The sequence below is a fragment of the Hoplias malabaricus genome, chromosome 9, assembly GCF_029633855.1.
Source record: "Hoplias malabaricus isolate fHopMal1 chromosome 9, fHopMal1.hap1, whole genome shotgun sequence".
Lineage (NCBI taxonomy): Eukaryota > Metazoa > Chordata > Actinopteri > Characiformes > Erythrinidae > Hoplias > Hoplias malabaricus.
The window spans coordinates 12,950,284-12,965,820 of record NC_089808.1 but is presented as its reverse complement, the minus strand read 5'-3'; the positions used below and the strand labels follow the sequence as shown (position 1 = coordinate 12,965,820).

At 39.3% G+C, this 15,537-nt stretch overlaps 1 protein-coding gene across 6 annotated transcripts in view; it reads left to right on the top strand.

Annotated features, from left to right (window-relative positions):
• Nucleotides 1–15,537, top strand: part of camk2d1 (calcium/calmodulin-dependent protein kinase (CaM kinase) II delta 1) — a 90,333-nt gene that overhangs the window by 38,512 nt on the left and 36,284 nt on the right. For all 6 annotated transcript variants that reach the window (XM_066680682.1, XM_066680680.1, XM_066680678.1 and 3 more), the window contains exons 3-4: nt 9,397–9,456; nt 11,913–11,967. In XM_066680682.1, coding sequence (XP_066536779.1) covers nt 9,397–9,456; nt 11,913–11,967 — 115 coding nt within the window. The remainder of the gene's footprint in view (nt 1–9,396; nt 9,457–11,912; nt 11,968–15,537) is intronic.

Here is a 15,537-nt window from a genome sequence, read left to right as displayed (position 1 = left end):
TATATCTTAATAGCTCCTGGGTTATATGTCTGTTTCTCCATTCAGAGACTTGGAAAACTGCAGAGGCCATTGTCAGCATGGTCATTGAGTGAAAAGACTGTCCCTTTTCTGATTTAAAGCAGTGCACTGTAGACCAATGAAGGGACACTGATATTTATAGGCATACTGAACATGATTTAGATAGCCAATCAGCAGTCTAGATTTAGGCCAAGCCAGATTATTGGCTCACTGACTCTAATGGGCAGGGTGCTTAGATGCTGGAACTTATTGAATGAAATACATCTCTGAATTACTCTATCTGTAAATAAATTATTACTGTAATTCTGCTAATTTTTTGTGTTTTTAGTGTTGTGACCCTGCTGTTCAACTTGACCATGGCACTTCAAGTAGGACCTAGGGCTTAGGGCATGGCAATTGGGACAGGGCCAGAGACACTTGGCATTCCTACTTCTCCACTATGGTATCACTACAGTCATTCTTGCCTGTGGTATGCGCTCCTGACACTTGTGTTTTTAGCTCATCCAGCCTGACCTTGTTTAACACCTTAGCGTGTGACGTCAATTCATAAAGACGTAAGACCGAGCCTGAAACTCCCGCCAAATGTGAGCCGGCAGCTCTGAATATTTTAGATTTTACAGCATGACTCACACTGCAAGGACATCATATTGGAGTGTGGTATTGACTCAGTAATGCTACTTATTTCATGTTTTGCCCACAGATATCTCACATAGTGCAGCTGTAATTTACCGACCGTATGTTGTGATTTGTTTCATGCCCAGAACCTGGAACCATGAGAGGTGAGGCGTAGATGTAGTCAGTAGACTGTACAACCCCAAGTGTGAAATATACTGTAGTTGTTAAGGTGGTAGTTATATGAAGGCCAATGAAAAGAGCAGCTTCTTCTTTCATTGGCCTTGTTAATGAATAATATCATCAGTTTATGAATGATTGAGTAGGAATCCTGATCTCTCTCTCTCTCTCTCTCTCTCTCTCTCTCTCTCTCTCTCTCTCTCTCTCTCTCTCTCTCTCTCTCTCTCTCTCTCTCTCTCTCTCTTTCTCTCTCTCTCTGAGTTATTTTCGGTTCTTATCACATTTTCAGACGCCCACGTCTGTTGCATTCCTACTGTTGCTGTTTCAGAGCACACTACACCCAGACAAGAAAGGGGCAGCTCATATTTTAAAGCCGTGGGCACACAAGACATTACTCAGCAAAATTTTGTGAGAAAAGTACCATTTTTTTTTTTTTTTTAATGGCATTTGCCGCAATGAGTCATTTTGTGTCACAGACATCCAGGGCCAATACATTTTGTGAGTAAAACTTCACACCCATTTCAAGTTTGGTGAATTTAGATAAACAAATGTATGTCCTTGACCAATAGTGCTGCAGTCTTGGATGCGGTGATCCTGAAGGGGCAGGGCTTTGTACAGTGTTTCTGTGGATGAAACACTAACAGTAGCTGTCTGATACAATTACATAATAATATAGTAACATGAGGCCTGCTGCCAGCCTCCAGCCCTCGCCTGTTTCCCAAAGTGATGTAAACTGCAAATGTCTAGTGTGACTGTGGCTTATGGAATATTTTGCAGCACACCCCATTGCACGATGTTTGTATCATATTAGAACTGAGTAAATACACAATAAAACATTTTGAAATAAAGATACTGAAAAACTGATTCAATTTTTTTTTAATTCATCATTTGGAAAAATAATTAACTACAAAGCAGAAGAAACATTACAAGGAAAATAAACAAATGATATAAGTTGGGCAGGATTCAGAACTTCAGAACAGGTCTGGGTGTAATATAGCTTTAAAGCACCTGGGAGCCCTTTTTGAAATTTTGATTTTTATTTATTTATTTGTTTGTTTGTTTTTTGTGTAATGCTTGACTAGGGTGTTATGTGAAACATTCAGCCAAGTTTGAATAAAAAACACACAACAGAAATATGATAAGTCTCACCTCAAAAATGACCAATACTGCTCTCCTCTCGTAGTAGAATGGGCAGTCCTAAAAGTGGGTAATGCTTATGTCACTATATCCTTAACCAGTCTCAAGGCTGTCATGGCCATGCCCTCTCTGAGTCGAAGAGACTGCTGAGCTAAAGCCTAGGAGCCATTAGTGAGCCAGGTAGCTATCCAGCTATTCACCAAGCTATGGGGAGGGAGTGAAAGACGTAAACACAGAACACAAAGCAATACAGAACAAGCATTAATGGATCAGGTCTGAGTACAGCAGAGATAGCAGAAACACTCCATTTGCTTGTATAACAGAGTAGCATCAGAGATAGCAGCCGCACTGGACTGGTGTGTAAAGCAGAGTAGCAGCAGGTATAACAGCCACACTCGGGCGGCAGTACAGCAGAGTAGCAGCGGGGGAAAGCACCATTTTGGAGTCACTCTAGTAGGTATACTGTTCATACAGTTATGTTAACAAAATAATCACATGGAACCACACCAAAGACACGTAAATCAAAAGTCCCCAAGTTCGTACATGAGTGGCTGTACAATGCCAATTCTACCTGCCTGTGCCCTTTTGTTGTGTATCTTATGTAAATTGACAACCGTAGTTCTGAGTAAAGGCTCATTTATACTCCCTTTGTGTACGGAAAGGTATGTGTGCATTTCAAGCTATATAACCGTCACTGCCTACATACTTTCTTGCGTCAGCTCTGCTGACATGGTTGTTAAACACCACATCCAATAGAGGGCAGTTTGATGTAAAAAATCAAACATGGCGATGGCAGAAGAACTTAATTCTGTATTTAATTCAAAAACAAGAAGAACGCAGTTCTAGATGGCAGTGGTCTGTGAGGCTGTTAAATACTGCGCACATTTGGATGGAGAATTTTATTCATCTGTCTTACCAATGAGAGAAATTGATGACTAACATAATTTCCAATACTTTTGGATATTCGCCAGGGCATTTGATAACTTGCTTTGCCGGGTAGCCCCACACGTCAGGCATGAGAACTCGCACAGTGCACCTTCATCTTGTCTATATGGAAGTGGGTGCAACTTGCACTGTCCCCATGATCTCCAGTGGTATTGCTCCGTCCCGTCTTCATCCGTAACCTTTCAGAAAAAGTGCAAATTACTCACAAAATGTATGCGGAGTACAGACAGAAGGCTCCATCCGTGTTCATATCTGTATTTAACGTTGAGCATAAATGAGCCTTAAAAACCTTAGGGGAAAAAAAACAGTGTAAAGTAACAGTGTCTCGATGCTGTGTTGCCATGGTAACGTAAACATCATTCTGTTCTCCAGTGGTAGAGAGCTGTCAGTTACGCACGGTCATTAGTATTGGGCCACGCCCACACCATTCTCAGAGCACTGAGGAGCATTTGTTGGTCATTTTTCAAGAGTTTTGTGGGGGTTTTGCTTTGCTGAGCGTTTTCAAATAACACCCAAATTTACAATTATACAACAAAAAAAAATCAAAATAGGTTTTCAGGGACTTTAAGGGACTACAGAAACAAAGCAAAGCCCATGATCATGATTATCATCAACGAGGCTCAACCCCAGAACTCTCAAATCAGTATTCCATGTGGTTTGAGCAGGGAGGAGTTAGTCTTACCCTGGTGGTCATAATAGTGGGGAATAATCGCAAATGATGCTCCTTGTTTGTCTCTTGTGGACATGTTCAGGTGTTCAGTTGACCTTGGACAGTGCATCTCCTGATTGGTCTGAGGAATATTTTGACTCAGTCTTTATTTTTTGTTGTGTCTTTACTTCGACCTATTTTGTTGCTTGCAGTCTCTCTCCAAATTGCAGCCATTAATGGCCTGCTCCTTTGAAATGACTGACCGCCTTTTATTCGGTTGCATGCTAATGTGAATAGCAGGTTAGAATCACTGCAGGTGTGAGCAGTTGTCAACAGGCGTAGCCAGGGAGAGCAGGACTGAATAACTCTGCCATTGGAATGCTTCAGGCTAGGTCGCCAGGAATGAAAAAAAATAAAAATAAAAAATATGACACTCAGTGAAGCCAATCAGAATAAGGTGCGGTGGGTGGAGGAAGGGCTTATGACTTTTTTACAGCAACTTTTTTTTAGTGACTATACTCAATTGCTAGTGACTCATAACCTGGTTGTGAATCGTGAACTGTGATTTCTTGAGAGAGACTTTGGGAAGTAAAGTGTGAATGTGAGAGTGTGTGTCACCTTGTGAAGGACTGGCGCCCCCTCCAGGGAAGTGTTCCTGCCTTGCGTCCAGTGATTCCTGGTACGCTCTGGACCCACTGCAACTCTGACCTGGATAAGCGGTTACAGACAATAAATGAATCATTTTGAACATTTTGAAAAAAATGTAGAACACTATATAATATAAAGTTCTGTCAATCCTGAGAACATGTTCAGTGTGTGTGTGTGCACATAATACAAAACTTAACATTAACACAGGTAGACAAGTCACACATTAAATTCATTATCTCTTTATTTTTACTCTGTTAGAAATTATTTGGATTGTGAGGCCGCAATTACATTTGGATTTCATCATTTGTGTATCATTTTATTCCCTGAAAACTATAACACAATACATCCGACACATGTGTGTCATTCTCTGTATTTTTCTGTTTTTAATCTGTCTGGCTCCATAGTTTTCTACCTGACCAAGCCTCTAGATGTGTTTGTGTATATATGTGTGTGTGTGTGTATGTGTTGGCTCAGGTGTGGGATTTGTTCGGAGAGCCATGAGCTTTTGAAGTGCACCTCTTTCTCCTCTGGCTGCCACGGCAACACTCACTCAGTGAAGTGTGTGTGTCCGCACGTGTGCCGCTTGTGTGAGGGTGTGTGCTGTATGTTGTGGAGCCAGATATGACTTTGTCTGGAACATGCTGGAGAGTGTTAAAGTGTGTGTAAATTCCATTACTGTCAGAATCGCACATTAGTTTTACTTGTTTATGGAGTCTAACACACACACACACACACACACACACACTTCTCCGGATGCACGAACACGGTGCAATAATTTGTTCTTTTACCTCTTAACAGTTTCTCTTTTTTGTTTTCTCTTCCCTTTTTTGGCTAATTTGCATAGTGTGCAAATTTGTACCTCCTGTTGCATTACTGATGTCAAGGTGATGTCAAGGCCCTCACCGTTTGCATATTTCCGCTTTATTTATTTTTTTTTTTTTTTATGGCCAGGATATTTGAATAAATGAGCAATGTTGCTTCATTTTTAGAGCATTTTGGGTCAAAGATGAAAGCTGCTTTTCTTTCTTTTTCTGCGTTGTGTCCCTGCCTCGGACTCTGTCAATGACATTTGAAGCTTTCCACCATAGCAATGAATCAGACTCTTTGATGTTGAGGTGTGTGTTTGTCCCTCTCTCTGCGTCCGTGTGTGTCCCTATCTCTGCATGTGTCTTTGTCTGTGTGTGTATGTCTCTTCACACACCAACCTGAGAGCTGAGTCACAAGCGTTTCTCTGGAATGCTTGAGGGAGCACATAAACATGTCGAAGCCTTTGTCTTCTGGGTGCAGACAAATCTCCTCTTATCCTCCAGTCTCTCTCAACAGCAGGGTGCAACAAAGAGGGCAATGTACTAAAATCCATTAACGTATTTGAACCTACACTTACAGTCAGACATTTTACTGTTTGTGACTGTAACTTGCCGATATACTACACTGTAATCTAAGAGAACTAAGAGAGGCTCAGATTTAGCACAAACTCAGCTTATCAGTAATGGCAGTTATTAAAAATAGTGTTACAAGATTTACAGCCTCAGGAAAATCTGAAATTCATAAAAATCCCATAACTTTTTGAGCAAGCGACATGTAAAAAACAGACCAGAATGTACAAAATGCATATTGACAGGCCACAGTGCTTCTGGGAGAATATTTTTTGGACAGATGAAATGCAACGGAAGCTTATCAGCAAGTCACTTTAACTCTTATGTTCACAGATACAGATACACAGTAGCACAGTGGAATCTCAAGACTCTGCATTCTGGGGTAAAACCTATTGTCTATAGTAGAAAGCTCTCTCTCAGGTGATTGCAGTTTAAAGTCCTGGATCCACCAGTACAGTAATGACCCAAAACACATAGATAAAAGCACCCAAGAAAAACAAAGATCAAATTAGTGGACAGATTTGTTTGAATAAATGTACAATAGTCATTTTTAATATCATGCAACAGTCAACATAACATGACAAAAGAGAATGTCTGAATTACAACTTATGTCAGATTTAGGTAGTTTGAGAGAAATTTGTGGATTTTATTTTTTTATTTATCCCCCCCCCCCCTTTTTTTTTTTTTTTTTTTTATGGAAGGGTACCAATCTGTATGTTTGTTTTGTACCATCCCCATGTCACAACTCAGAAAAACCCTCTCTGTGGATAATTAGTCTTATAAACCCAGCTGTTGGGTTTTTTAGAGCCATATAAAACAGCGGTTTATTCCATTTTTATTATTTGATTCACATCCATTACTGTTAATGGGAACCTAATTTGGGTTTTCATTTGTCTGTGCTGGAGTGGGTCCGGTTACTTTTGACTGCTCTTCTGTTTGAGTGAATTGCAAATGCTTAAACTGCATGAATAGTCATGCAGCTGTTGATGTGTATTCACAAACACACACACACACACACACACACACACACACACGTCATGACTGATTTGAGCTTGCAGAACGATGAGTGACGTATCGCCATGGAAACACCTGTCTATTTTCAGCCTGAGTACAGAAATGAATGAAGTGAGTGCGGTTTTCATGAGAGCACCTGTCACTTATTCATTTCTCCTTCTGATCGCCTGCGTTCATCCTCTCTTCATTCCTCCTTCATTTCAGACGCCCTACATCAGGCCCTCCCTCTCCCTCTCTCTTCCCTTCAGGCTCAACCAAACAATCTTCATGGGATTGAACAGAGGTTTATTTTTAGATACTAAACTAGATGATCTGTAATATGATTTTTTAATGAGGGGAATCTCCTACTTTCTTCTTCCACTTTTTAATAACAGCTTTTATTTTGGTGCTGAGCAGTGACTGTGTGAAGAGTTTTGTACAAATATTGTATAAATAGTTGTCTGTATTTATTACTGCTCTTATTGTGTAAAGGGCAGATCATTCTCCTGGAGGAAGCATATTTCCTCACTCACTCACTCATCTGTGGTGAGAAGAAATGAGAAAGTTGAATCTGAAATGTAAACAGTGTTATTTCTCATGTGTAAATATAAGAAGTTGACAAATGGGGGAGGAAATGACGGCAGTTTAAAGTGGAATTTAATGTCACCTGCATTAAATTCATTTTTTATATTTATATTTTAAATATTTTTACTCTAAATATTTTGAATGCAGTATTCATACTTTGGCCTACTATGTTTTGTGTGGGATTGCCAGATGTCACACTGACAAGGTGTGTGTGATCTCATTGGAAATAGCCGCCCCATTTCTTGCATTCTTTCTGTCTTTTGGGACACTGGTGAACTGGGTCAGTCCTGAACTTTAATACTGTGAAGATCTAGATTGGAATGTCATTCTTACAGCATCAGGACAAACTACTGATTAGACTGTTCCAACTGCTCATGACTTTAGCAGGAACCAGTCCTCCTTAATTTCTCTGAACCTCAATGCAGATCTTGGGAGAAGTGTGAATCGATGAAAGGGCAAGAGAGAGATGGATGGATGTACATGATTTTTTTCTATGCGTCTTCTACAGTGTCAGTGTTGGGTCAATATCAGAAGAAAATGCTGGATTCGAGAGTAATTCTGCTCAAATTCTATTTTCCTTGAAAAGCTAGATTTGCAGATCTTCTCGTCTACTTTGGCACATTTTTTTTTGGAAATCCAAATTTGCTCTTGTTTTTATTAGAGCAGGTAAAATTGTTTGTGTTGACTTTATAAACCTAATTAATATTTAGCTGGCAACAGGTAGCGTCACTCACACAGCTCCAGGGTTCTGAGGTTTGTGGGATCGATCCTCGCCTTAAATCAATGTCTGTCAGGCATTTGGTGTGGTCTCTGTGTATGTTAGGCCATGATCCTGTCCCCCTCCCCCCCTCCTTATTTATTAACTGGTAAAACTAGGCATTAGATGATAACCTCAAATAATACTCCATGAGGAGAGGTTTGGAAAAAGTTAAACCATATTTAGTTTTTATTCTAATGTTGGGCATTATTTGCTAAACAACAAATAAACACTTACTGCTCAGATAAATAGCTTTTTTAATCTCATAATGTCTGGTGCCTGAAACTTTTGAACAATATATATATATATATATGTGTGTGTGTGTGTATGTAATAAAATATAATGTCTTTCTTTCTCTCTGTCTGTTTTTCCTGCTCACTCACTCGCTCTGTGTGAGGCTAAATACTCATGTTTAGTAATAATGGGATTGTGTAATGAGAGAGAGAGAGAAGTGGCCATAAGACAATCAGGAGTGTAATCCTGTTATGTCACAGATTGCCCATCCTCCCCATTGGATGGAGGAGGAGGAGGATGAGAGCTTGGGGCAGCGGTTCAAAAGTGTTTGTAAGTGGTTCAGGCACAGATTACAACTCCGTGAAAGGTGACGTGATTGGACAGAAAAGTAGAACGATGTGAATCAAGTTTGACTCCAGGCTTGAGGATTACAGCTGAGGAGAAGGGTATCTGGTTGGTCTAAGGCCTCAGGAAGGAGTTTCCATTGGAAGAAGAAGCATAATACCTCATAAAGCCTCAGACGCCACGATTAGAATCTGGATTATAGTTACGTTATCAGAATGGATTTTCACTGGCTGTAATCTTTTCTGCTGTTTTACTTTTGTGTTGACTTGGATAATAGTTTGATGGGTTGTGAGTTTGTGGAGGTGCTGGATCAATTAGACGCATCTGAATGTGTGTTGCTACATCAGGACCACAGCTACCTGCCATGTGTGTTTGACAGTGAGCTCAGTGTTTAAGACTCAAGCCACCAAAGTGTACGTGGAGGTCGTCTTGGCCAAAAGTGCAGGCCTCAATAATCTCAATTTAAACCAAAGTCACAACATTAATCAGTAAATCTGTTGCATATTTTCATCGGATTCGTTCAGCCCGATCTATAATGGTCTTAACTCCTGTGAGCAGCCAGAAAGCGATTTGCTCTGCCCCCCTCCTATTTCTCCTCATGCCATCAGTCAGTACAGTTCAGTTGGAAGCGTGTAATATGGTAATTATAGTTATTAAACACTGCTGAACTGAAGCACCAAAAAGAGCAGCCAGTTCATTTGGAAAGCTAGCATAATGATCCCTGGTGTAGGAAACTCCTGCTCTTTAGCAGCAAAACAATGCCATTTTCTTAACGCCATCTTACGTTGTTTATAGAAATTTAGCACAAAAACCAGTATTTTCCAGTATTTAAACTGACAAGCTTTAGCTTTTAAATTTTAGTTGAAGCACTCCCTTTTGTTCTTTCACCTCTAACGTCGTGCTATCTGTTTTCCTAGATCACCAGAAACTGGAACGAGAGGCCCGCATTTGTCGTCTGCTGAAGCACCCCAACATTGGTGAGTGTCAGCACAAACAATTAGTCATACATTGTGGGGACATTACAGCTTTTGGACATCTTCAAGCCTTCACTTTTCAGCATCAATAAAATGTAATCTAACTTCTGAACTTAACAGTAGCAAAGCTTTGTTTACGTCACCAAATAAATGAAGTAATGCATCACTAGGCTGTGTGAAAAGAGTGAAATCTGGGAGGAAGATTTGGCCAAATTTATAAATGATTAGATAAAATGATTAATTAGTGTATATTTATAAAATATATTTGATATCCACTAACTCTAAACAAACTTGTGATTTTCCCATTTGAAGATACAGGATGAAAAGTTAAGATGTGGATAGGCTAATGCCATTATCAGCATGTGACTTTATCTTAAACACAATGAATTATTTAAAATCTGATGTCAGATACTCAGGATTTGTCACCTACTTTAGAACATCAGAAGTCTAATGTGTAAATAATGTTAACTTTTGGACATTGTTAATTTGAAAATAACCTTGTACATGCAGTTATTCTGCAGACGTTTTGATGTCATTGATCTATAAAATGTTTTGCTGGTTTTCTAAACAAATCTTGCACTATTCAGATTTAACATTTTGGAAACAACAAATAAGGAATATTCTGTTTGTGCTTTAAAAATAATGTTCATGTTTGGTGTTCTCACTTAAAAACCAAAACAACATGTATTTGTACCTGGAGTAATCTAACTTTTGCATACAGGAGGGTACATGTATAAACCTGCACTGAGGGATTTACAAGATGCAAATAAACTGTGTTTGCGTGTGTTTGTATTTTGAAACAAAGGCATAAGGGTGACGTTGAGAATATGTGAATTTGGCCTCTGTATCACAGCACTGATGAGTAATGTTAGCCTCGCGCTGACCACCAGTATCAGGCGTGGGCACTCACTGGCTTTAATTAGTGACTATTGTGGCACACTGCAGTTTCACACCAAGCTTCAAAACAAGCAAAGTTTTTCTTGTGCATTTCTGCCATAAGAGAAGAAGACTGTGGAGGTGGCACTGATTGCCGGTTTAATGTGATCAGCGTTGTCATAGTAATAATAGTGGACAAGCAGGTCCCGCCTCAGGAATATTGTTCCTGTGGGTTGATCAGTAATAAGCAGTCTATAATTTTAGTTTTATGAGCAGCTGAAGCCTTTACTGAGGTAATTTATTATATTTGGCAGTTTTTTTGTGGGCTTATAAAGTTTTTTTTTTCCTCCTCTTTCTTTACTTCTTATTCCACTGTATGGCACACAAACAGCACTAGAACAGAAAAGCCAATGGAGCCTCAACCAGACTGTGTAACATGGTCTATTTAAATCCATTTATGGAAGAACTCTCACTGGAGCCACTTTCATTCTTGGTGATAGAAATGTGCTGTTTCTATTAGGTTTTATTATCATTCTTAGGAATAAAAGATCTTATAAAGTTCTCTACATCTTTACATTACTCTGGACCTATGCATGACCTTTAGAGCCTATGGAATGTGTACATTTATGTAGAATGTTTTCACACTCATACGTCTCATTTACAAAACCAGGTTCCTGACAATCTTTTTGACATCTGTTTAGGAGTGGAGCTCTAAAATGTGTATTCCAGAGCCTCCCAAACTGGAGAGGTGGCTCCCTATTTTGTCCCTGGCAACCGTTGCTGGGAAAGCCTGCCTCATCTGGTTGCTATGGAAACAAGCCAGAGACAGGGTGAATCACTGCTGAGAGGAGATGCCTGAGATATTGATACTAAGGGGGATTCCTCTGCATGTTGTAGATCTGCATCCATCTGTCTCTCTCTCTCTCTGTCTCTCTCTCCCTGTGTCTGTCTCTGTATCTATCTGTCTGTCTCTTTCTTTGGCATTTTTGAAAGGTCAAGCTGTCTCATTTCTTTAAGAGATTATATACAGAATGGCTTTATCCAGCCCACATTTTCCATCAAGCATTAGTAATGATCTCTCCAGCTTCAATGTGACTGTCCCCTCTTCATTCCTTCATTCATTCTGTCCTTGGAGGAGAGGGGGAGGGGGTCGTGTCACTGAACTGGAACAAAATGTGCAGGAGGTTGGAATTTCAGGGAAAGCCTTGTTTACAAATGGAAATGTGTATATGGGTACAATGGGCACTTGTATTTTAAAAAGGAAATATAAACCTAATGCTTCATTATCCTTCGTACTATACAGAATGCAATTTGTAAACATGTTGCTTTTTATATATGTTATGCATTTGCAGCAGTGGCACAGATGAATGTTTATTTAATTTGTGTTAAATGTTTATTTAAACATATACAATATATTGATTTTTCAGAATGGGACAAACCCCAGTTGCTTTATATTCTGTGAACATTTTCTGGTGGCCAAGTAATTAATATTTGTTTGTTGTTTGTGTGTGAGTGTAAATATGCATCTGTGTCCACATCTATATTGAATCTAATCTCTCTCTCTCTCTCTCTCTCTCTCTCAGTAAGGCTTCATGACAGCATATCTGAGGAGGGATTCCACTACCTCGTCTTTGATTTGTAAGTAGTGTGTGTTTGTGCCTTGGTGGCCATTAGGGATGAACACACAATGCACTGACACACAGCTCATGGTCAGCTCCTCCCACTTACCAAATATAACCAAAATGATGGTACTGCTGGTCTGCTAATGAGCACTGTTGGCAGTCTGGGTGAACTCACACTAATTGGGTGTGTGGACAGATTACAAGGCAGTCCAGCATCTGTTCACCTGAGTGCTCTGTACCGCTGTGGTCCTCATTTAATCCACATTTGTTTCCCACTGCTGTTCAAACCCAAAAAGCCCACTCCTCACATCTCAATGTTATCTATGGACATCTGTCTCATAGCACAGATTAGCACTGAATATCAGTTGGCTATGTGCTTAAAAATGAACTGAAAATCATGATTCAGAGCTCATTTTTAATAGAATCCAATGAGCAGTTGCCGAATTTATATTATACCCCTTTTCCCCAAGGGAAAACAGTTCTGGGGATGGAATGTCTGTAAGGTTCATAAAACAAAGCAGCGTTCACCTAAATTAAATATTTAATCATTTCTCTGCACGTGAGTGTGTGCTCTTTAACCTCATCTTTGCACTCTCATATAAACAAAATGTCAAAACGCAGCACAAAATCAGAACATTTTAATTTATCTCATGTTTTCTGATTTATTAACTGAAATAAATCAACACAGTCAAACAGATATTGCCTAATAGACTCCAGATCCCCTAATTAATGTGCTAAGGCCCTGAACAAATGATGTTTTTTTTTTTTTTCATTAATTTAAGTTTCTCTTATAACTAACTTTCAGGTACACACAGTAATATTTTTAGTCCATAAGGTTTTCTGGTATCCATGGTGATCAGGCAGTGTCTTTTTAAAGTTCTGCCCACACCACTGCTCTGGTAAATACAATAAAAAAATGAATGTGTTCAAAAATATTCACATTAAATTCCTATTAAAATGTATTTCCAATTTCAGTAACTGTCCACTGGATTCAGCAACACATCAGCTTTTATAAGGGAGCAGTTTCTGTTCTTGTCAAAATGTGAGGAAACTCAGTGGTTCCAGGCTCTATTTTGCAGATGTGGTACAGGTATAGATGGAGTTTTGACTATCACAAAGTGTAATAGAAAGGGGCTGGTCCAAGAATTTTTTCCAAGATTGTCCACATACGAAGACCAACCAGGAACAAGATGCAGTAGCCCAGCTTTGAGATGAGATGGGTGTCCTTCAGAAAGTGAAAAGTTTAATCTGTATCCTGTAAAGGAAGAACTTGCATGTAAAGTCAGGAGTGCAACACGAGCCGAGACGGTAACTGATCATCCAGAATTACGGATTTGTAAATGGAGATTCACATATTCAAATGACTGATATTCAAATGCAAGAATATCAAATTACATCTATAGTTTTATATGAAAGAACAGATGTCTTTCAAAATCTGTAACGAATTCATCAGTTGTATAGCCTTTTGTCTGCTGATGGTTGACAGTCGGCTAGTCTTTCTGCTGAAAGCATGTCTGTGTAATGCTTTCCCGGCTTCTTTACTGGCTTTTCCAATGAATACTCTTATTGTGTGTGGAGTATTTTCACTAAATTTAATTGAACCTCTCGCTAATGCTGTGTAATGTAGCTAAACCGATGTCTAATGGCACACAAAGCACAAAATCAAAGACCTTATCGACTTGTTCATTGATCTCATCCCTGTTGACTTGCTTCACAGTGTGACAGTCCAAACACCATCAGGAATTCTCTCCTTTTTTTTCATGTGTGTCAATATTTTCCCCCAGAGAGCATTTGCTTCTCTAGCAGCTTTTCTGACCTTTTCTCTCTTTCCTCACTCAATCTTTTTGTTGATTATGGATCACCTGGAGCCTCTTAGCTATGTAATTTTAGTTGACCGAGCTACGGTCAGTTCTAATTTTAGCTTAAATGGTGTACTCCACCTCTGTGCAGACTGTAAACGTCATTGCTGCCACTGGTTGTATTTTAGGTTTGATTGTTGTCACTCCCCTCAGTAGCACACACAATGTATTTTAGTGTACATTCATCACAACTGAAGCTTTTGTGAATCAAATTTCTAAACTGTTTAACGGCTCTACCAACTACAAAAGCAGTTTATGAGAATCGGTGACATTGCAGTGTTTGTGTGAGCAGTTCAAGAGGACAGAGTCTGATATTTTAAGGAACTATCATTTGTTTACCCACATGAGCTATTCCCAAATGGAGCTAATTATCACCTCAGCAATTGAATGAGTGTGTTGAAATGTAATTAAGGCAGGATCACCATCTTAGTTTCCATTTATGCTGTTTCTTTCCCATGCTCAAGGACACTGTTCAGTCATGAAACAGAATTATATTGGACAGACTGCTGCACAACTTATGAGCTTCATAGAAAAACATACGACAGAATGGAGCAGGGGAATGGTATTCTTTAGAGTGACTGAGCACAGTCCAGTACCTTTGGGATGACTTGGAGTGGTGTTTGCGATCAAAACTAATTTCCCACCATCAGAACATGATGCTACTGATGTTTGTGGTCAAATCCACCCCGACATCTTTCAGCATCTAATGTAAAACCTTAGTGAAAGCTCTTACAGCAAATAGAGCTGTAAGAGCAGACTCTCTGCTAATGTCCTTCGTTTCAAAAGAAATATTGGATGAGCAAGTGGGCACAAATGTTTGGTCTTAAAACATCCACAGAAATGCATGTGTAATGTCTGATGTTGGTCAGAATACTTTACTCAATTTAAAAATGAATAATTATTATTATTATTATTATTTTAGAGAATTTGTTTACATTTAACCACCTATTCATAAGGTGTAAGTTACAAACAACTGATATGGCTTCAGCAAGTAAATAAAGTGTTTTTTGTAAATTGTATGATCTATTGTGTGCTGTGGAGCCACTGAGCTACACTTTCCTCAGGGGAATTCATTTTCCCTTATTCACCGAATGAGCTGTTTCCTGCTGTAATTTAGGCCAGAAGCATACTGTAGGCTTTGTTTTCCTCCAGAAAAGTGTCAGAGCTCAGCAGGCAGTTTCTGCTAAGCTTCTGACTCTCAGGAGAGCCGGTATTTGCTTCCGGGATCTACCAGTGCTCCTTTGTGGACTTGGCCTCAAGTGGCACACTCAGACAGCGCAGTGTAAAGTGTTTACTGAGAGTGGGTCGCTGTAGCAGAGCAGTAGGTTTGTCTATCGCACAATTCAGTTGCCAAAAACTGTTCAGAAACTCCCGCAAAATGGGTCTATTGGATCCAGTGGGAACTGACCATATCTGCTATTTATCGATGATACCATGCAGCATTGTTTTGCTTTAAAAGCTGCAGTAAGTGCTTTTAGTAACAAAATAAATAGAAGCATGTTTTACAGCATTTCATTTGAATGCAAATGGAATTCTAAAGATTTTTTAACAATTGCTATTCTCTTTTAAAGTTCACTTTGGATATTGCAACACCACATTCATCAGCAGTCACGTCAATAACTCATTAACCGTGACTAGCAATTGCTGGGCACCCTGTAATATCAGAATTTTTGTGCCATGATTTTTTGCTTTATATACATACATTCTGCTCTTTAGTTTGAGATGTG